This window comes from Rhinoraja longicauda, chromosome 32, assembly GCF_053455715.1.
Source record: "Rhinoraja longicauda isolate Sanriku21f chromosome 32, sRhiLon1.1, whole genome shotgun sequence".
In the NCBI taxonomy this organism is placed as follows: domain Eukaryota; kingdom Metazoa; phylum Chordata; class Chondrichthyes; order Rajiformes; family Arhynchobatidae; genus Rhinoraja; species Rhinoraja longicauda.
Window position 1 is genome coordinate 13,559,522 of NC_135984.1, and position 21,768 is coordinate 13,581,289.

The following is a 21,768-nucleotide window of genomic DNA, read 5'->3' on the forward strand; positions in this document are numbered from 1 at the left end:
TTTCCGCACCCTCCCCCCATAGATGCTGAAGTCTGCTGACTTCCTCTAGTAGGTTGTTTATGGCCCCCAGATTTTGTTGTGACTCCCTGTAAGTGAAACGAGACTGATAGATAGGCCAGAGGAGTTGTATGATGTTACGGGGTAGGGACTGGAGTCATGATCTCATTGAGTGCCCTGAAATAATGTTTGGAAAGAGATGGTTCTGACATGCATTTTTCATTTAATTTACAAGATGCGTGTGTCAATGGCTTGAGAACATTTATTGCCCACCTCTGTTTGACTTGGAGAAAGTGGTGAAGAGCCTTTTAAAACAGCGTTTTGCCTTGCGTGCAGGAGGGAGAGCAGACTGTCAAATGCATTCAGTGGGTTCCGAATTGTACAATTGTTGCTTATCAAGTGACCGTAACTCGTCATCGCTGGGAGCACGGTGAATTGTGTTGGTAACATGCTGAGCTGTTAATACAGAGCAAAATGACAATCCACTGTGAATGGAAATGGAACCAGAGCTCTGGACATGCAGCCAGCTGTGCGGATCAGAAGCACAATTGGCTGAATACAAGGAAAGAGGGATGTGAGGAAGGAAATCGAGAGATCAGAGTAAATGTGTAGGAAGGAACTGCAGATGCTGGTTTAAACTGAAGATAGACACAAAAAGCTGCAGTGACTCAGCGGGTTAGGCAGCAACTCTGGAGAAAAGGGATAGGTGACATTTCGGGTCTGAAGAAGGGTCTCGACCCGAAACATCATCTTTTCTCCAGAGATGCTGTCTGACCTACTGAGTTACTCCAGCTTTCTGTGCCTGTCTTCAGACCAGAGTAAATGTTGGGGTATGTTGAGTAATTTGCCAGAATGAATTCAAGCTGCGTGAAGAAGAATTGGAGTAAATACCACTGACTGAACATTAGTTGGGGCCAGGAGCACTAGGAGTGGTCTGGCTCGGATTGCGAGAGTCATCAGATTGTTGGCTCCAGTCCACTCACACTGAAAATCTCTTTCCTCTTCCCCCTTGAATGTCCCAAAAAAATCCACTCCCTCATTCCATCTTTTCATACTCGACATTCTCTGTTTTTAAATCCTGGGTGGAATCAGCACACTTTTTTTTCCAACAGATTCCAAAACCACACTTGCAATTTAGACCAAAACCCTGCCACGTGGATAGAACCTACAGAGACCCGGCTATGATCCTGACTGTGGGTGCTGTCTGTGCGGAGTTTGCACGTTCTCCCTGTGACCTGCTTGGGTTTCCTCTCGGTGCTCCCGTTCCTTCCTGCATCCCAAAGATGTGCAGGTTTGTAGGTGAATTGGCTTCAGTAAATTGTTCTGTAAAGTGTGTAGGATAGAACTAGTGTGAACGGGTAATCGCTGGCCGACATGGACTCAAAGGGCTGAAGGGCCTATTTCCACCCCGTATCTCTAAAACTAAAACTGAACCAACAGCCACTCATTGTTGGGGCACTCTGCCCCATTATCCCGTGGATGACACTTAAAGTTTCTTTAGACTAATGCTAAGAGAGCTTATTCAAAGAATATCTGTTCCAGCCAGTACTCTGTTGCTCTAATGACATTATTCTGCGACCACATGCCTCCCATGGCAAGATGGCCTTTGATTATAGGACTGATCATTACTTCATTGGAGGCTTGTATTTTTGGACATTGGCCCAAAATGATCAAATGTCAATCTTTAGGACCAGAGGTCATAGCCTCAGAATTAAAGGGCGCACTTTTAGAAAGGAGGTGAGGAGGAACTTCTTTAGTCCGAAGGTAGTTAATCTGTGGAACTCATTGCCACAGAGGGTTGTGGAGGCCGTCAGTGGATATTTTTAAGGCAGGGATAGACAAATTCTTGATTAGAACAAGTGTCATGGGGAGAAGGCAGGAAAATGGGATTAGGAGGCAGAGATCAGCCAGGATTAAATAGTGGATTGGACGATGGGCCGAATGGCCTCATTCTACTCCTGTAACTTGTGAACGTGAATATTGACCATGCCTCCCGCCCCATATACGGTGATTATGTGAACATAAGCTGTAGAGAAAGGGTGTCTTCATTCTGGATACTGCCAGTTGCTCTCTCCCTTCTACTAATGCATGTACAGGCAGTGTTTTGTTGGCATTAGTGTGGGTGCAAAGATGCCCAGCTGAGTGTTGTTCGATCTCTTGGGCTTTCCTTGCTCTTCTCTTGTCTAACTGCAGGAACTGTGGAACCGTCGTTCCACAGGCTAGTGATGAATGGGCGGATGGATTTGGATCTCCAAATCCCGGCTAAGTTTGCTTTGATTCAGACCAAACCTCGTGGGGTTAATGCTAGAGGAATGAGGCATCCTGCTAGGACACCGTTTTTGAAGAGTTAAAAACCTGCGTGTTAATTTGCCTCGCACCATATTAGACTTTGCCTTTATATTACACGTTCACAACTGTGGAGATTCTGAGATCTTTTTCTCGAAGTGACGGTCCAAGTGGAAGTGATGAAGACCAAGTGTTAGGTTTTGAGCACATGTTTGGGGGGGAGGGGAGGAGAGAAACTTCCAGGCTATGGAAAGCCAATAAAATAATGATGTATTAATTCAGTAATTTGGGATGGACAACAACTTGGATAAAAGAGGGAGGGTGACAAGGAGCAGGAACACAGGGGGGCAGTGTTAGCTCTGACTCTGGAACTCATCCAGAAGGGGAGGGAGCATTAAAGGACAGAGCTGGAGAATGAAAATAAACAGGGAAATAGTGAACAGCAAAAAAAAAACACTCAGTGATTCAGAGCCTGAAAACTGATCACAGCCTGAGTCACCTCCCGGTGGGTTGAAAGGTTTCTCCGGAACAACATTGCAAACATCTGGTGGAGAATTCTAGGGGCCAGTTACGGGTCTGCATGTGGCCAGGCCTTTCATTAAACAGTTCCCAGCGGCACAGGACACTCCACTTGCTAGGGGACTGCGGCAGTGTTTACAGCCCAAAGCAGGCAGCCAGGCTGCACTGTTCTCCATTTTCATTGTGTGTGTGTGCGTGTGTGGTTTAGTTCAGTTTAGTTTATTATTGTCCCGTGTACCAAGGTACATTCAAAAGCTTTTGTTTGCATGCTATCCAGTCAAAGAAAAGACTACACATGATTATAAAAAAGATTTGGGTGGAGCAGTTCCCAAACCAGGCGCTGATGCATCCCAATAAAGTGCTTTCTGCGACACATCTTCAGAAGTTGGTGATGGTTGGTGGGGACATGCTGAACTTCCTAAGTCTAGGAAGTTGAAGCTTTCGACCTCGGCATCATCAATGTTTACGGGGGGCCATGTACTGCTTCGCTTCCTGAAGTCAATCACTATCTCCTTTGTCTTGCTGACATTGAGGGAGAGGTCGTTGTCTTGGCGCCAGGTTACGAGGTTCTAAATCTCCTTCCTCTCCATCTATTTATTATTTGATATTCGGACCACGACAGTGATGTTGTCTGTAAACTTGTAAATTGAGTTAGATTGCTGCACAGTCTGGAGTATATGGGGAGCATAGTTGGGGGCTGAGAACATATCCCTGCACGGCATCTGTGTTATTGTAGAGGATTATTTGTCACCTATCCACACTCATTGTGGTCTGTTGGTCAGGGAAGTCGAGGATCCAGTTGCAGAGGGTAGTGCTGACTCACAGGTTCTGCAAGTTTGGAGATGGGCTTGGTTGGGATAATGAAAATTAAAAGCAGAGTTACAGCCTGTGAATGTTAGTCTGGTGTAGGTGTCCTACTTATCCAGGTGTTCCAGGGATGTGGGCAGGGAGATGGCATCAGTCATGAACCTGTTGTGGCGGTGGGCGAACTGTGGTGGGTCAAAGTTCTTTGGTAGGCTGGATTTAAGGTGTGACATTAGCTGCCTTTCAAAGCACTTCATGATGGTGGATGTCAAGGCCCCTGGGCGGCAGTCATCAAGGCATGGGATCTTGCTTTTCTTTGGCACTGGGATGATAATGGGCTTCATGAAGCAGGTGGGTACCTCGGAACGGAGTAACGAGAGATTAAAGATGTCCATGGACACTCCTGCTAGTTGGTCCACACAGTTCCAAATGATGGGGCCAGGGACTCCATCTGGGCCAGTTGCTTTCCATGGGTTCAGCCTCAAGGAGACCGGTCTAACTGCTGCAACAGTGGCTCTGGGGAAAGGCAGACTCGAGTCTGACAGGGTGGATGTCAGCGCCTGGTTGGCCATCTGCTTAGAATGAGCTTATCATGTGTTAAATTCATCAGGGAGCGTTGCACTTTCACCAGCAACGCTGTCTGACTCCACTTTGCAGCCAGTTATAGCCTTTCGGGCCTTGCCACAGTTGGCGGGTGTCTGAGTGATTATACTGGGACTCAAGTTTGCCCTGGTATTGTCTCTTGACATTCCTCACGACTATTCTTTTCCCCTGCCCACAGTCTCCAGTCTTTTCCCTTTTACTGGATCTCAATCAACACTGCCCACTGAGTTGGCACCTGCGTACATATAGAGCAAAGTAGGCTTTAGACTTTAGCAATACAGTGTGGAAACAGGCCCTCAAGCCCACCGTCCGCACAGACCAGCGATCCCCGTACACCAGCACTACCCTCCACATTAGAGACACTATACAATTTACAGAAGCCAATTAATCTACAAACCTGCACGTCTTTGGTGTGTGGGAGGAAATCGGAGCACCCAGAGAAAATCCACGCAGTCACAGGGAGAATGTACAAACATGTTGACAGCACCCATAGTCAGGATCGAACTCGTGTCTCTGGTGCTGTAACGCAGCAACTCGACTGCTGCGCCAATGCTGCACATTGATCGAACTTGCTGCGGTCTTGCTGTCGAGGTGGCTGCACTCCTTTATCAATGTGGAAAGATCCCACACCATCTTCAGAGGAATCTGTAACTCAGAGAGGACTGCGTGGTCAGAGGCCACAGGAAACAACCAGGGTGGTGGAGGGTGGTGGGCAGGGCAGTGCGGGGATGTGTAATCACTCTGCAACCTGTGGCAGAGCTGGGAACTTTATTACACGTTACTCAATGGGCAGTAGAATCCAGCTGCAGGAGGCTCTGGGAGGAGTCCAGCTTTATGCTTTTTTTTAAAATTATGAGTTCGGATACATTTAGTCATTTCAATTCAGTCTGTCTTTTGCCATCAAGCCCTACGCCTGAGGTGATTAAAGAATAAAATAAGCCAGGACTGAGGTAATGGGCAGTTGGCACACAAACTTGAACACAGTGAGACATTGCCTGATTCCACATCACATGAAGACCAGCCCCCAACCTAGAACTCCAGGAGAAAATTCTTTGGGCAATTCAAACAGGCCGGTTGCCACGATGTGACTTTCAGAGCTGGAAACCAACCAGGAGGCTTGCTGGTCCCATTATTCCGACGCTTGCCCAGTCGGACACCAACTCATTTAGTGCAAGTGATCCAGAAATTGGAAGGCAAAGTACAGATTGACTGCCCTCTAGTGTCAGGAGGCCTCTCCACTCTCTGCCTTGACCCTCTCCTGTGGTCTTCCCATCATGTGCTCAGCACGAGTTCTCAAAGCATAAAACTGCTCGCTCAGCAATCAGAAACTTGTGATTCAATGTGAATAACAACATCCCAGGTGAAAGAGCCAATACTGAAACACACAGATTGAGTTCATTTTGCTCTTGAAGCTGAATCTTTTGGTTTGTATGAACAAGGAAGCCGCATCATGGCTAAAGCCCCCAGTCAGCTTGGGAAGAGATGACTACTGTGTCCGTCTAATCAGGTCTGCATTGGCCTCTGATACCCGATGACCATCAATGTGCCCTGAAGTGAACAGACAGCCGGTTGTATCACCCACACCTTCTCAAAGAAAAACAGTTGGTTGATTCAATGTGATCTTGCTAACATTTCAACATCTTCACAGCATCCCCATTCATTTAATCTTCTCTTTCTTTCGTATGTCAACTACAACAATCGAAAGTGGCAATTGGTGCTTCAGAGTATCGTAGTTGACACTTTGCTGCAAATTTTGCCAGTTCCGTAGAACTACCCAGGGTAGACGAGGAGGATGTAAAACAGCTCCCACCCCATTTATTTAATGATTGGGGCATTTAACTTAAGAGTCAGAAAGTTATGTTACAGCTTCATAGGACTGGTTTGGCCACATTTGGAGTATTGCGAGCAGTTCTGGTCGCCTTATTACAATAAGGATGTGGAAGTTTGGTTTTGTTTAGTTGAATTTATTGTCATGTGCACCAAGATACAGTGAAAAGCTTTTTTGTTGCGTGCTCTCCAATCAGCGGAAAGACTATACATGAATATAATCAAACCGCCCACTGTGTACAAAAACAGGATAAAGGGAATAACCTTTAGTGCAACTGAAAGAGCACAGAGGAGTGGACTGACGCCTTGAATTTGGGGGAAATAGCTACAGGGTGAGGTTGGACAAGACTTGGATTGTTTTCTCTGGAATGCCAGTGGGGAGACCTGATAGAAGTACATAAAATTATGAGAAGCGTAGACCTGGTAGAGAGTCAGAACCTTTTTTCCCCAGAATGGAAAAAAGGAAATGCTTGAAGGCATAGTTTTAAGGTTAGAGAGGCAGCATTGCAAGGGGATGTGCAGGGGCAGGTTTTTTTACATGGCGGGTGGTGAATGCCTGGAATGTTAGGCAGATATAATAGTACCATTTAAGAGACTTTCAGTTAAGCGTATGGATATGAAGGGAATGTTGGGATAAGGATTTTGTGCAAGCAGTTAATAATTTGCCTTGGCATGATGTTTGACACCAACATTGAGGCCTGAAGGGTCTGTGCCTGTTCTGTTCTATGTCCTGTGTTTAATGTTTTTTACCTCTTGAGGACTGAGCCCTTTGCATCCAAAGAGGGTGTAGAATAATCAGCTGCAAATAACAAAGAGCTGAATTACCAGTTAATAATTTTTAAATGGCGCTGGTTAATAATTGGCACACTGCTTTTTAGTACCATGGGGTGTCTGAGAGGGTGGAAGAATCCTAGGGTTACATTTGAACAATGATGGTCCTTCAGAACTATAATGAAAAGTCATCTTGGATTTTTATCTTTCTGCCTGGTCTTGGATTTGAACGTGATCATCTATATACTAAAACTCTCGTTTGCTTGTTTGTTTGTTCCTGAACTACTGCCAAAGCGGTACACGATAGCGTGACAAATTTAGACCCACCTTACTCACCGTCGTCCCTTTGGTGCTAATGGAAGAAGTTTCATTGAAATTGGTGTTATATTTTTAAAGTTATTCCCATTTTAAAGTTTAGATCTATCTTCTAGGGAGGGAGGGGGAAGGGAGGGAGGGGGGGAGGGGGGAGGAGAAAGGGGGTTGAGGGGGATGGGGTGGGAGGGAGGGAGGAGGGGGGATGGGGGAGTTGAGGGGGATGGAGAGGGATAGGGGAGGGGGAGAGGGGGCAGGGGGGTGGAGGAGAGGGTGCTGCACCAATGCAGGAGAGGTTTGGGCCCAACTTGGTCTAGTTTTTCATAAATGTTATTTACTAATACCAGACATTGGTTAGGGTGTGCATCACATAGAGTGCCTGTCACATACATTTTCTCTACTAATCAAAAATTATAATTATCAGATCTGAATTTCTAATTTGCCTGATAGAAATTAGTTTAGTTTTGAGCTACAGCATAGAAACACGTCCTTCAGTCCATCGGTCCCATGGCGCCCAGCGATCACCCATACACTAATTTTATCCGACATACTAGGGACAAATTATAGAAGCCAATTAACCTACAAACCTGCACGTCTTTGGAATGTGGGAGGAAGCCGGAGCACCCGGAGAAAACCCACGTGGCCACAGGAAGAACGTGCAAACTCCGTACAGACAGTAGTCGTGATCGAACCTGGATCGCTGGCGCTGTAAGGCAGCAGCTCTGCCGCTGCACCACTGTAGCATAGCCATATATATTTGGAAAAAACACTGCCCTGTCATTCGGCACAAATCCTTCCACCTGTTGCTGGGTTTCAGTCATATCACCATTTCCATTTTAATCTGTTTAAAATGCAAGCTGTGGTGCAGCACTCTGCAACGGCTTAGCCTGGTTCTCTGCTTTCTGCTCCTGGTAACTTCCACAGGGACTTTCCGAATTGGACTTCGTTCAACTTCAGACTTGTATCTGCTTATCAACAGGAAGTGGTTTATTTTATCCCTTCATGTTTCTGAAACATTTGATAAGGGACAGGGAGAGATTGCAAAGCGTGATACATAATCTGAGCCGGAGACTGATCAAAGGTCACTTTCTCTGAAGTTTTTTGTTGGGAAACACAATCTTTCCTGTGCAGGGTTGCAAATCTACAACTTTCTAATGAGTTGCCCTGAGGGTTGACATAAGTTGGATTTTAAGCTTTTAAAGGATCTGATTGTTCGGAAGAGGGCGGGGAAAGGTAATGTTTGTGGGGGGGGGGGGGGGGGGGGGAAGGGAGTGTGGTTAATGAGATGGAGTTTTGAGAATTAACTCCTTTGCAGAGAGGAGCTCGACAATGTTGGTCTGATCAACGTTCAAATGGTTATATTTAGCCAGCTGAACTGTTCCACGGTGTCAGTGGGAGAACTGTTGTACATCAAATGAATTCTCTTCATTGGTTTAGTTTAGCTTAGAGAAACATCGTGGAAACAGGCCCTTCGGCCCACCGAGTCCGTGCAAACCTGTATGACTTTGGAGTGTGGAAGGAAACCAGAGCTCCCAGGGGAACCCCACACAGCTCACGTGGAGAACGTACAAACTCCATACAGACAGCACCCATAGTCACGATCGAACCTGGGCCTCTGTGAGGCAGCAACTCTACCGCCGCACATTGGTGAAAGATGAGATAAAACAGAATATACTGGAAACATGTAAAGGAAAATAACTGCAGATGCTGGTTTAAATCGAAGGTAGACACAAAATGCTGGAGTAACTCAGCAGGTCAGGCAGCATCTCAGGAGAGAAGGAATGGGTGACGTTTCAGGTCGAGACCCTTCTTCAGACTGATTTGGAAGCACATCGTTGGTCAGGCAGCATCTGTGGAAAGAGAAACGGAGTTGTCGTTTCAGGTTGAAAACACTTCATTCTGAAACATTAACTCTTGAGGAGAAATGTATTTATTCAGAGGGTAATGAATCCCTGCAATTCATTTTCACTGCTGGCTGTGGAGGCCATGTCAATGCGGGGATTGATAGGTTTTTGATTCTGAAGGGCGCCAAAAGTTACAGGAAGAAGCCTGGAGAATTTGGTTGTGGTCAGCCATGATTGAATGGCAGAGTAGACTCGATGGGCCAAATGGCCTAATTCTGCTCCTTTGGTCTCATGGTCTAACTCTGTCTCCCATGCTATGATAGGTAAGCAGACTGTTCTTCAGACTGAAGAAGGGTCTCGACCCGAAACATCACCCATTCCTTCTCTCCAGAGATGCTGCCTGTCCCGCTGAGTTACTCCAGCATTATGTGTCTATCTTTGATTTAAAACAGCATCTGCAGTTCCTTCCTACACTATGTTCTCCCCTGTGCACGTGTACGTTTTTGTGGCATTCTGATTTTCATTTATTGTTAGAAGATGAGATGGTGTAAATTAATGTCAGGAATGGGTGGCAGGGAAGTGGTGAGAGGGTGAGTGAGAGGAGTTGGATATTGCAGTAATTCCTCTGCAATGAGAGGCCGGAATAGCGGCTTGAGTGGCGAACAGGCACTTGAATGGGTTCGTGGGGATCTGGCGCCATCATGTGGGCAACCTTTTTAGTTCATTCCTTGTTCATTTAAAAATGTAGGAACAAAGTTCTGCAGATACTGGTTTATACCAAAGATAGACATAATGTGCTGGATTAACTCAGCAGATCAGGCAGTAAGTCTGGAGAAAAAGGATTGGAGACATTTTGGGTCGGGTCTGAAAAAGGGTCCCAACCTGAAACGTCACCTATCCTTTCTCTCCAGAGATGTGGCCTGACCCACTGGGTTACTCTTGTACTTTGTGCCAATCTCTTGTTCATTTAAAAATAAAAATTCTCACAGGTGATATTGCGGGCTGTAAGTGAAAAATGCCACTGGAGGAGGGGTGGGGATATGGCACCAAAGGAAAGGTGTGGGATAGGATGGAGAAGGACTGAGAGACCTGGCAGTGATCCTGTTCCTAAAGGTTATGGAAGGTACAATCTGAAAGGACTCCGACAGTCACATTTGTGTCCTAAATTATCATTATTGGGGGATCTGCACCAGAATGTCTCAATTAAATTTTTTTCAATGGGGTACACTACTGGCTTCACTGAACTGAACCACAGTAGCAGGTCCAGTAGTGGAAGGGTGCAGAAAATCTGATTACCTCCATACCAATCGTCCCAATACAGGGACAGTTTTTCCCCCAGCTGTTACCAGGCAACTGAACAGTTCTCTCACCTAGAAAGCGGTCCTGATCTCCCATCTATTTCAGTAGAGACCTTCGAGCTATCTTTAATCAGACGTTACTGGCCTTTATCTTGCACAAAACATTACATCTTTCCCCTGCATCTGTGCACTGTGGACGGCTTGACTGTCATCATGTGTAGTATTTTTGCCAACTGGATCGGGCGCACGAAAAAAAGCCTTTCACTGCACCTCGGTACACGTGACAATAATAAACAAAACTAAACTGATTATCATGTGAGCCCTTGTACTGTTTGACATTTACATTCTCACACCTTGTTGGTGATTTTTTACTCCTTTCTTCTCTTTGAAATAGGATGTGAAGATTATCCGTTCCTTGATCTTGGGCGAGATGGAACGAGGCCAAACACAGTTCCAGGGTCTGTGCTTCATCACCAGGCTTCATAAGAATGAAATTATTCCAAGTGACTCCATGGCAAAGCTCCGACAGGTGAGATGTGGTCCCACACCCAAGCCAGATGCCCCTTTTACCTGGATTTTTTTTTTAGATTTTATAGATACAGCACGGAAACAGGCCCTTCGGCCCACCGAGTCCGCGCCGCCCAGTGATCCCCACACATTAACACTATCCTACACACACTAGGGACAATTTTTTAAAACATTTACCCAGTCAATTAACCTACATACCTGTACGTCTTTGGAGTGTGGGAGGAAACCGAAGATCTCGGAGAAAACCCACGCAGGTCACGGGGAGAACGTACAAACTCCGTACAGTACAGCACCCGTAGTCAGGATCGAACCTGAGTCTCCAGCGCTGCATTCGCTGTAAGGCAGCAACTCTACCGCTGCGCCACCGTGCCGCCCTAACTATCCCGTATCACTTGCCAGTTCTTGCCCCATCCCTCCCCCTCATCTCTTTCCACTGGCTATCGACCTCTACTCCATCATGCCGAAAAACGGCCCCCACCCGAAACATTGTCTAGCCATTTTTCTCAATGGATGCAGAGGGTGGCGCGTATACATGGAATGAGCTGTCGGAGAAGGTAGTTGAGGCAGGTAGAATAATTTAGTTTAGTGTGGATTCAGTGCGGAAACAGGCCCATCAAGTCCACACCATCTAGTGATCCCCGTACACTAACACTATCCTATGCACTAAGGACAATTTACAATTTTTACTGAAGCCAATGAACCGATAAACATGTACATTTTTGGAGTGTGGGAGGAAACCAGAACACCCTGGGAAAACCCACGCAGTCACAGGGAGATGGTACAAACTCCGTACAGACAGCACCCGTGGTCTCTAGCTCTGTAGGGCAACAACTCTGCCACTGTGCCACCCCACAGTGCATTGTACATTGTAATTGCTGTATTGTAGACATATTGTAAATGTACAATAACAACATTTACAGGACAGTTAGACAAGTACAGGGATTGGAATGGTTAAGAGGGATATGGATCTAAAGCAGGCAAATAGGACTAACATAGATGGGCAATCTTGGTCAGCATGGATGAGTTGGTTGAAGGGTTTGTTTCTGTGCTGCATGATTCCATGACTCCATGCTACCTGAGCAACTGAGTTCCTCAAGCAGATTATTTTTGAGACAGGAAGGCATGTTGTTCTGATCACTGGATAAGTGCGGAGGTTTTGGTGATGCGGTTGCTAATCAGTGTTGATTTACTGATGGAAAAAGTCAGAAACTGTTATTCAACATGCGGCAGCAGGATACTTGGGGGAAAAAATAGTTTATTGACATTCTTTAAATGAGTATTAGGCTGAGGATGAAGGAAAATTGGTGGAGATGCTAAAATGTCCTAAAGGTGTTTACTTATTGGTATCAACTAGGTGTTGCTTTAAAGGTTATTGGAGAATATAAAATCTCATGGCATAGAAATAAATAAATGGATTTGGGATGGAAAAACGACTATCTAACAGAAACCAAAGAGAAGCAAAATGTGTCTTTGGCCTGTTGGCAAGATGCCAGGAACACACACTGCAGTAATTGGTGCCGAGGCCCCAACTTTATACTGTTCATCAATTACTGGGACGAAGACACGAAAGATAATGTCACTAAATTTGCTGATAACACGAGATGGGTAGGAAAGTTGAGAAGAGGAAATAAGGGGACCACGAAGGGGATATATATATATATCATCCAAATAAATACACAGAGATCTGGCAAATGGAGTGGAATGTGGGAAAATGTAAAATTGTTCAACCACACGGGAAAAATAAAGGTAAATGACCCCAAAGGTGAGAGGGTGCAGAGGGATCTGAGAATCCTGGTGTGTTAACGCTGCAATTAATTAAGCAGCTTATTAATCTTTATTGTGAAGGAACTGAATACAGGTCTACCACTGATTTTCCGTCAGCTGATGGTTCGGGTCCAGCATTAATCCGGACAAAAGTACGAGAGCGTTGTGGGTGGCCTATGCTCTTTCAGGACGTGTGTCTCTGTACTGAAAGAGTTTACTTCTTTGTTCACTGTTAATTCTTTATTTAAGTTTCTGGCAGTCCATGGGGCTTTAGAGACAAGGGGGGTATAATTAGTGGGTCAGAGGTGTATTGTTGAATTATCATTAAATATTATGAAATAGTACATATAATAATTAGTTTATTATTACAACAAATGAATCCTTTGTTGGTCCGGCAAAATGGATAATCCTGCAAGGCCCTGGAACCAAGAGTGCTGTAAAATCGATGGTGTACCTGTACCTCCAGTGAGGCCCACCGGAAATTGGAGGAACAGCACCTCATATTTCGCCTGGGCAGCTTGCAGCCCAGCGGTATGAACACTGACTTCTCCAACTTTAGATAGTTCCTCTGTCCCTCTCTTCCCCTCCCCTTCCCAGGTCTCCCTCTATCTTCCTGTCTCCATCTATATCCTTCCTTTGTCCCGCCCCCCCTGACATCAGTCTGAAGAAGGGTCTCGACCCCTAACGTCGCCCATTCCTTCTCTCCTGAGATGCTGCCTGACCTGCTGAGTTACTCCAGCATTTTATGAATAAATAACTTCAATTTGTACCAGCATCTGCAGTTATTTTCTTATAAGTAGAGAGGTTGTCGTTCAGCTGTATTAAGACCACATCTGGACAAGTATGTACTGTGTTGGCCTCCTAGTTTATGGAAGATTGTTTTTGAATGTTTTAAGGCAGTTGTAGGTAAATTCTCAGTGAATGACATGGTGAAAAATTACAGCGGGTAGCTGGGTGTGTGGTGTTGAGATGACAACAGTTCAGATGTGACCTCCTTGACTGGTGCAGTAAGCTCTGGGGCAGTCGATCTACTGCTCCTAACTCATACGTTCCAGAACGGGGCCACTCTCATTCTAGTCCCAATATAACTGGTTGGAACTAAATATTGGTCTGGGCTCTTCAGCAGAAATCAATAGTAACCATTTTTTAATAACATTTTTAATAACATAATTATTTTAAATAAATATTGTTTTAATGTTTTTAATAACGTTTAAGAAGCAATTAGACAGGACAGGATAGGACAGGTTTAGAGGGATATATGGGTCAAATGCAGGCAAGTGGGACTGGTGTCAATGGGACATGATGGACGGTGTGGGCAAGTTGGGCCAAAGGGCCTGTTCCACACTGCAAGACTCTATGACTCTACTGTGAATTTTGCTTGCAGACCTCTGACAAGTAGCTTCTTATTGAATGACTCCAATCCAAACAGTTCCTGAAACGGCCTATTTCCTTTATCGTGGTTACTTTTTTGCAAATCTTTCATTCATTTGTTCCATATCTCTCGCTATATCACCATCTATATCTCTCGTTTCCCTTTCCCCTGACTCTCAGTGAAGAAGGATCTCAACCCGAAACCTCAACTATTCCTTTTCTCCCAAGATGCTGTCTGGCCTGCTGAGTTACTCCGGCTTTGTGTGTCTACCAATCACCCACACACTAGTTCTGTTATTCCACTTTCACATTCTGCACACTAGGGGGAACTTGCAGAAGCCAATGAACGTACAGAGCTGCACGTCATTGGAGTGTGGAAGGAAACCGGCGCACCCGGAGCAAACCCACGTGATTACAGGGAGTACGTACAAACTCCGCACAGACAGCACCCGAGGTCAGGATGGAACCCGGGTCTCGGGCGCTACAAGGCAGCAACTCCACCACTGTGCCGCCCCACTCCACAACAGTCCGTCTGTTTATGTTGTTGTTGACATTCGACCTTTGCTCCGTCTACTTCTTCATCACCCCCACCCCTGTATTGATCACTTTCTCCTTCCCTGCAGAAGAACCCGAGAGCCGTGCGAGTGGCAGAGGAGCAGCGAGGCCTCGAGCACTTGTACATGGACGTGGCTGTGAATTACAGCAGGGCCAGCCAGCTCAGCATCCACGTACACAATGTGTGTGCAGAGGCCACTGATGGCATCTATGCAAGAGAGAGCGACGTGAAACACTGGATGAATTCAGGTTTGTACAACTGATGCAGTGGGAGGCTGCTGAGTGTCTTGAGCCTGTTCCACCACACAAGTAGAATTTGCTGATCAGTATCTTATCTCTTTGCTGTAACCTTTCACGAACAAAATCTACCGACCTCAGTTGTTATATTTTCAATTGTCTTTAATTTCTCATCCCCAACAGCTTTCTGTGGGAGAAGGTTCCAAAATCTATATCATGTCATGTATCAGTTTGGTATTGTCCCGAACTAATTTTAATATTGTTCATCAGGTTCATAAGGTATAGGAGCAGAATTAGGCCATTTGGCCCATCAAGTCTACTCTGCCATTCAATCATGGCTGATCTATCTCTCCCTCTCAACCCCACTCTCCTGCCTTCTCCCCATAACCCCTTGACACCCGTACTAATCAAGAATCTATCTATTTCTGCCTTAAAAATATCCATTGGCGACCTCCACAGCCTTCTGTGGCAAATAATTCCAAAGATTACCCGCCCTCTGACTAAATAAATTCCTCCTCATTCCTTGCTGGAGGTATGTCCTTTTATTCTGAGACTATGGCATCTGGCCCTAGATTCTCCCACTAGCAGAAACATCCTCTCCCCATTCACTCTACCGAGGCCTATACTTGCACCATGGGAACAATATTGTGCCCTTGTGGTGTATTTCGCACAGCAGAGGGGATATGCCACAGCTTTCTGGCCTCTCTGTTCCTTTACTCATTTTAAACGATGATGTAATTCATTAATCGGTATCTGCTCAAGGAATTATAATGCCGGGTTGTTTGATTTCTCCCATTTTTGCCCAGTGATATTCTGTTGCACCTTGTCCATCCCTGTGAGTTGTGCTCGGAACTGCCTGGAGAACCCCAGCAGGGTTGAAAGCAGAACCTTCAACCACTGCCATGCGACTGATATCTAGTTCTCTTGAACTGGATCTTCTCCAGTTCTCAGAGTTTACCCATGACAGGCAGATGCACTTTCACTTGCAACTCCCAGAGATGACACCCATACATTTAGTTTATCTTCACGACAGCGAGGAAGGTCATTTGGTGCATTGACTGTACACCGGGTCTCAGCAATCCCTTTACCACCTCTCCCTTCTCCAGTAATTTCCTGTAACCCATTTTCTCACATGTGACCATCAACACCTCCCCCCTGAATCTTCCTGCTGTTCATCTACAAAGCTCCAGAACTCATTGCATCACCCTTACTGAAGATGGGTCTGAAGAAGGGTCTCGACCCAAAAACGTCACCTATTCCTTTTCTCCAGAGATACTGTGTGACCCACAGAGTAACTCCAGCTTTTTGTGTCTATCTATGGGATTAGTACAGATGGGCACCCACTGGTTGGCGTGGATGCAGGGGCTGTTCCCCCCCCATGACTCATGACCATTCCCAATGAGTCAGATGGTTCAGGTCTCAGTCCATTTAGTGAAGAATCTCAAGTGAAGTTCTGCTCCTTGTTACCTGTGGGTTTGCAAACTCACCAGGTGGGCATAAGGTGCATCTCGAACAGTTTTGAACAAAGATGTAGGTGTTGAGGTTAAGGAACCAAACCTCTTTGGTTGGGAAACTGATCACCTTATTGCCTTCGAAGGTATTTATTCACAAAATGCTGGAGTAAATCAGCAGGTCAGGCAGCATCTCAGGAGAGAAGGAATGGCCGACGTTTCGGGTCGAGACCCTTCATCAGTCTGAAGAAGGGTCTCGACCCGGAAACGTCGCCCATTCCTTCTCTCCTGAGATGCTGCCTGACCTGCTGAGTTACTCCAGCATTTTGTGAATAAATACCTTCGATTTGTACCAGCATCTGCAGTCATTTTCTTACACTACCTTATTGCCTTCTGGTGGCTCCTAATTTAAGAACGAGCAGTCTTTATTTACACAGCTGCACCTTGTGATTGGAAAACCAGTCACAGCTTGTAAGTTTGAGTACATTGAATGGAAGTAGTTTGCTGCAAATGTCATTCCTTCTTAACTATTTTAATATTTTAATGTGCTATTAGTGTACATGAATGCTTTTAGAGCATTTGAGGGCATACTCCTATTTATTTTTGGGATGTATTTGGATGTCATGGAGTGTTTTTTATGGTTATTTTTTATTGATATCTGTGCAATCCTTAAGCCTCCCTGCCTCACAGAAAACAGGGTCTTAATGTACCAACAGTTCAATTGGCAGTGTTTTAAAGTGGAGCAGTGTTTTAAAGTGGAGCATGGAATTTATCCCTGATAATTTGGTGACCAAGTTCTGAAAAAGATGACATAGTTGTTATTACTTTAAAGGACACAAAGTACTGGAGTAACTCAGGGGGTCAGGCAGCATCACTGGAGTAACATGGATAGGTGACGTTTTGTGTTGGGATCCTTCTTCAGGGTCCTATCCATGTTACTCCAAAGATGCTGCCTGGCCCATTAAGTTACTCCAGCACTTTGTGTCCTTTTGTGTGAACCAGCATCGGCAATTCCTTGTTTTCTCATTATTATTTTGTTATTTTCGCGAGCTTGCTGTGTACAAATTGCTGCTATATTTCCTACATTGCAACGAAGGTAACCTTCCCAGAAGTACTCAGTAGATTGTAGAGTGTCTTGGGATGTTTTGAAAGAGATAAGCGAGGTGCTATATAAATGTAGTGGGGTAATCTGTTGACCCCTGGTTGACTTGTTTCTCCTCTTGTTTCCCCCCCCCCCCCCACACTGTCAGGTGTCGATGCTTCGATCTTTGAAGCGATCCACGTGTCAGAAGATGTTCCTCGATGTCGGACCAGCCGGGAGTGGTGGAAGGGCTGCATCTGCCGCTACTCCTTGTGTGTGGAATGGTACCCCTGCTTCCTAAAATACTGTCGGACAAAGGATGCCACTGGGAAAACCAGCACCTACAAGTGCGGCATCAAAAGCTGCCAGAAATGTTCCCAGTTTGACTTCTATGTCCCGCAGAAACAGCTGTGCCTCTGGGACGAAGACACTTAATCGCCGCCCATTCCTCTGATTTGACCGGGAGGGGCTGGGGGTGACAGTGCTAATGATAGTCTACATATTCATCTTGCGTGCCAAATGGAGACTGGGAATCTGTTTCGGAGCTCTCTGGCTGTGGTCATTAAGGAGGGGTTGTTTGCTGAGATGGGTGCGAGTCCGTGAGAAGTGGTGTGTTTGCATTAGAGATTTTTCAGCAGGTGAAAAGGAGCCTAGGCCCCAGGCCCTCAACCGAGGCTGGGACTGGGGTTGGTGGGGTTACTGTGGTTTGGGCCTTGCCTCTGCTACAAGGCCTGGTTCTGTGATGGGTCCACGTCTGTACATTTCAAGAGTGTTTTTTTTTTGGGGTGCTTGAAGAATCTTCAGAGACCCTGAATGTGTAAAATGAGTTTCACTTATGCTTTTTGAAGGACTGTAGATTTTCCCATTGAGCCAAGTTTCAAAATTAGGAATTCTTATACAGAGAGACTTTCCTCAAGAGGTTGCCTAGTTTACTTTGTGGGGAGTTTGAATTAACTAATGCTGTATTTTAACTAATCTCCCTGTTCTAGGTTGTTTAAATGGTGATCATTTCAATGCTCTTTTGTTAACCAGCATTGCTGATTTAATCCAGAGTGGCTCCTTGTTGATTTGCAAGAATGGCCAAATCACTTGATCCTTTGAATCATAGACACCAGCGAATAGCTGCAAAGGCTATAACACAATTTTTACATTTGATAAGTGACAGAGGAGATGGCCTCTAATGGGTCACCATTGGCGGAGTAGGGTACCAGACCACTTCATCCTGGTGCTAAAAAGTGCCTCAGATTGTTCGATGAACTTTATCCAACACTCAATAAGATTTTTTTACCCATCCTCCATGATTTATGGCCAATGGTTTAGTAGCTTACATAAAATACTTAGACCACCATTCTTGATGGCAAAAGCTAATTCTTTGACCAGGTATTGAATCAGTAGTCAGGAGAGGTTGTTAACCACTAAATTACTAGGTCCTATTCACGGGGCAGTGGAGTCTGTCTCATCTTAAATTGTTCATGACATGACCCCAAATCCATTGAGAATTATCACAGGGAGTGTTATCCAATGCCGGAGCAGCCAGCAATTTGTCCTAATGTCCTAAGATTGATACAGATGACAAATGTGTCTTATTTTAATCTACCAGAGGAGGTCAGGCTATCTCATTCCCCCGTCCAGGAGTTCCACTAAGTGTTTTGTTCTTCCTAAGTGAGTAACATATTATTCTGTTTGTATGACACCTTTCTTCGACCATCCTGGCGATCTTGTAGCACAGATTCTTGGTCTGGTATATTAGGGTGTGTATTTTCACCAATTACTTAAATCACAACAAGCAAAAGTAAAGGAAATCAGAAGATTTCCAGCAGTCCCGGTTATTTGCACCTATCTTTATTTGCCAAATTCAGGCTCTTGAGTTCTGTTTAAATATTGTAAATCTGTGTGTGTAGCCTCCATCCTGTGAAACTTCGCCAAAATGTCCTGAGGTTGAAGTCGGAGGTCATGTTTACAAGTATTACAATCTCGATCTAATATCTCCAATATCCAGAGTGCTTTCCACATTGAAACTTTAAAAAAATATATATATTATCCCCAGAATATGTTTGTAACAAGAAGGAAGCTTGGACGGGAAGATTATTGTCATAGTATTGAGTTTTTATTGGTGTTTTTCTTTGGAAATAATATTGTGAAGTAGAAACTTAGTAACTAAGTAACCAAAGATCCTGGCAACTGCACTGAGATCCTTTTAACTTAAAACACAACCTTTCTGAGGTGAGAGTGTGGGGACCAGTGGGTGCATATAGTAGATGAGGGAAACACCTTGACACAAGCAGACTCTCTTCACTACTTTAATAACGTCTTGGCTTCAAGGGAGTGAAAGATGAGCTGGTCCCAAGACATGAACATTTTCAATAACAAAGTAAAACAGCATATGATTGACTTGTACAAGAATTGATGCTGGGCCTTAACTCTTTGATAAATGTTTGTACTTTTATTGGTTTTAGATTATTGTCACATGCATCTTGATACAATGAAAAAACTTAGTTTTGTGTATAATGCGGGTTGATCATGCCACACACGAATACAACAGATAATGCAAAGGAGAAAATAAATAGAATGAGGAATACATTGCTGCAGCCACAGAGATTTAGAAAAAGGAAGTGTCGGGGTCACCATGAGGTATAGCGGGCTGTTCCAGCGGATGAAAAAGTGGGGAAGAAGCTGTTCTTGAATCTGGTGGTATATGCTAACAAGCTTTTGTGTCTTCTGTCTAAGGGGAGAGGGACAAAGGGAGAATAATTGGTGTTTGAGCCATCCTTGGTAATATTGGCTATCCTGAGACAGTGTGACTATATTGTGTGTGTGTATGTGTATATATATATATATATATTATATATATATATATTATATATATATAAACACACACACACATGATATATTCCCAGTTTGTGCAAGTAAAATAATACCTTTGTTGTGGACGATGTGCCTTTGAATGTCCATTTTGTTGTCTCTCTTGGTTGGGGTGAGCAAGGGTAATGTGATGAGTTATAGAGCTTTGTAGCAGAGCTGATGATGCAGTGTCTTACTGGACAAACTGAGTTTTTGGTCATGACAGAAGGGAGATTATTGTTCAAGCACATGTTTGTTACGCCATTTCCTAGCCACACTTAAACATGGTTCTCTAATTCTTCATCCTCGCCTTTTCTTCAGGATGTGCATTTAGAGTTTTTCCTTATGATAATCTTCTGGTCTCAAATGCCGTTCACCACCAACTCTTTGCAGGGACCTGAAGAATGGTCACCATTTCAGTTCAGTTTATTGTCACGTGTACCGAGCGAGGTACAGTGAAAAGCTTTTGAAATGCTTCAGGTGTTTGTTTGGTGTTTTGCAGTTGTTTCTCGTGAGGGATCTTCGGCAAAATAGAAATTGGTTCTCTTGATTTCACGTCCGTCCATGTTACTGTATTTGAGGCAAGACCATGATCATGACTTGTTATCCACCTTGGGGTTGAGAGGAGCTGAGCCTGTGAAGTGTCACAAGACCCATGCTTGGTTTGACGGGCTGCCGTTAGAAGTAGTACAGAGCCTCGGGTCAAACATTAGAGGACCCATGGTGTTAATGAGAATATTTTTGGGATGTTCATATCATATCATATATATACAACCGGAAACAGGCCTTTTCGGCCCACCAAGTCCGTGCCGCCCAGCGATCCCCGTACATTAACACTATCCTACACCCACTAGGGACAATTTTTACATTTACCCAGCCAATTAACCTACATACCTGTACGTCTTTGGAGTGTGGGAGGAAACCGAAGATCTCGGAGAAAACCCACGCAGGTCACGGGGAGAACGTACAAACTCCTTACAGTGCAGCACCCGTAGTCAGGATCGAACCTGAGTCTCCGGCGCTGCATTCGCTGTAAAGCAGCAACTCTACCGCTGCGCTACCGTGCCGAAAAGGTTTTGTAGGATGCTGCATGGAAAGCCTTCACCTCAATAACTGCAATCTCACAAAAGTGCCTTCTTGCCCTATTCAGTGTTTCAAATTCCTAACAAATTATTTTTGTATTAATGTGTTTTTTAAAAAAAATTAAAAGATGGCTTTATTCATTAACTCTTCTTGTATGTCGTGTTCAATAATAAACTCTTGCGCTCATCATTCACTTCCCCCCACAGATTCCTGTTGCTAAGTGTGTCTAGGCTGCAGACTGACCTGAGGTTAAAGAGGGTTTGAATGGAGGGGGCTGGGTTGAGTGCTGACATCCATAGCATAACTTCAGACAGAAACCTCATATGGAAACGTGACTGAGAAGTCATGGAGTTGTGGGTGATACTGCTGGATTTTTCAATGGAGGGTGGGACAGCATGAGCTATGTTCTTAATAGGACACGTGCTATGTTCTCCATGGGACAACATGCTGTGTTCTCCATATGACAACATACTATGTTCTACATGGGACAAATGGTGATATGTTCTTCACGGGACAATGCGTTCTATGCTCTTCATGGGACAAAGTGTAGCACCATAAAGAATGCAGTGGGTCCAGGTGCAGATCACTAATCAGGG

At 44.8% G+C, this 21,768-nt stretch overlaps 1 protein-coding gene across 1 annotated transcript in view; it reads left to right on the forward strand.

The window, feature by feature from the left end:
- Positions 1-21,298, forward strand: part of LOC144608689 (out at first protein homolog) — a 32,821-nt gene extending 11,523 nt beyond the window's left edge. The window contains exons 2-4 of the mRNA XM_078426680.1: positions 10,656-10,790; positions 14,548-14,728; positions 17,418-21,298. Of these exons, the coding sequence (XP_078282806.1) occupies positions 10,656-10,790; positions 14,548-14,728; positions 17,418-17,683 (582 nt within the window). The 3' untranslated portion in view covers positions 17,684-21,298. The remainder of the gene's footprint in view (positions 1-10,655; positions 10,791-14,547; positions 14,729-17,417) is intronic.
- The last annotated feature ends 470 nt before the right edge of the window (positions 21,299-21,768 follow it).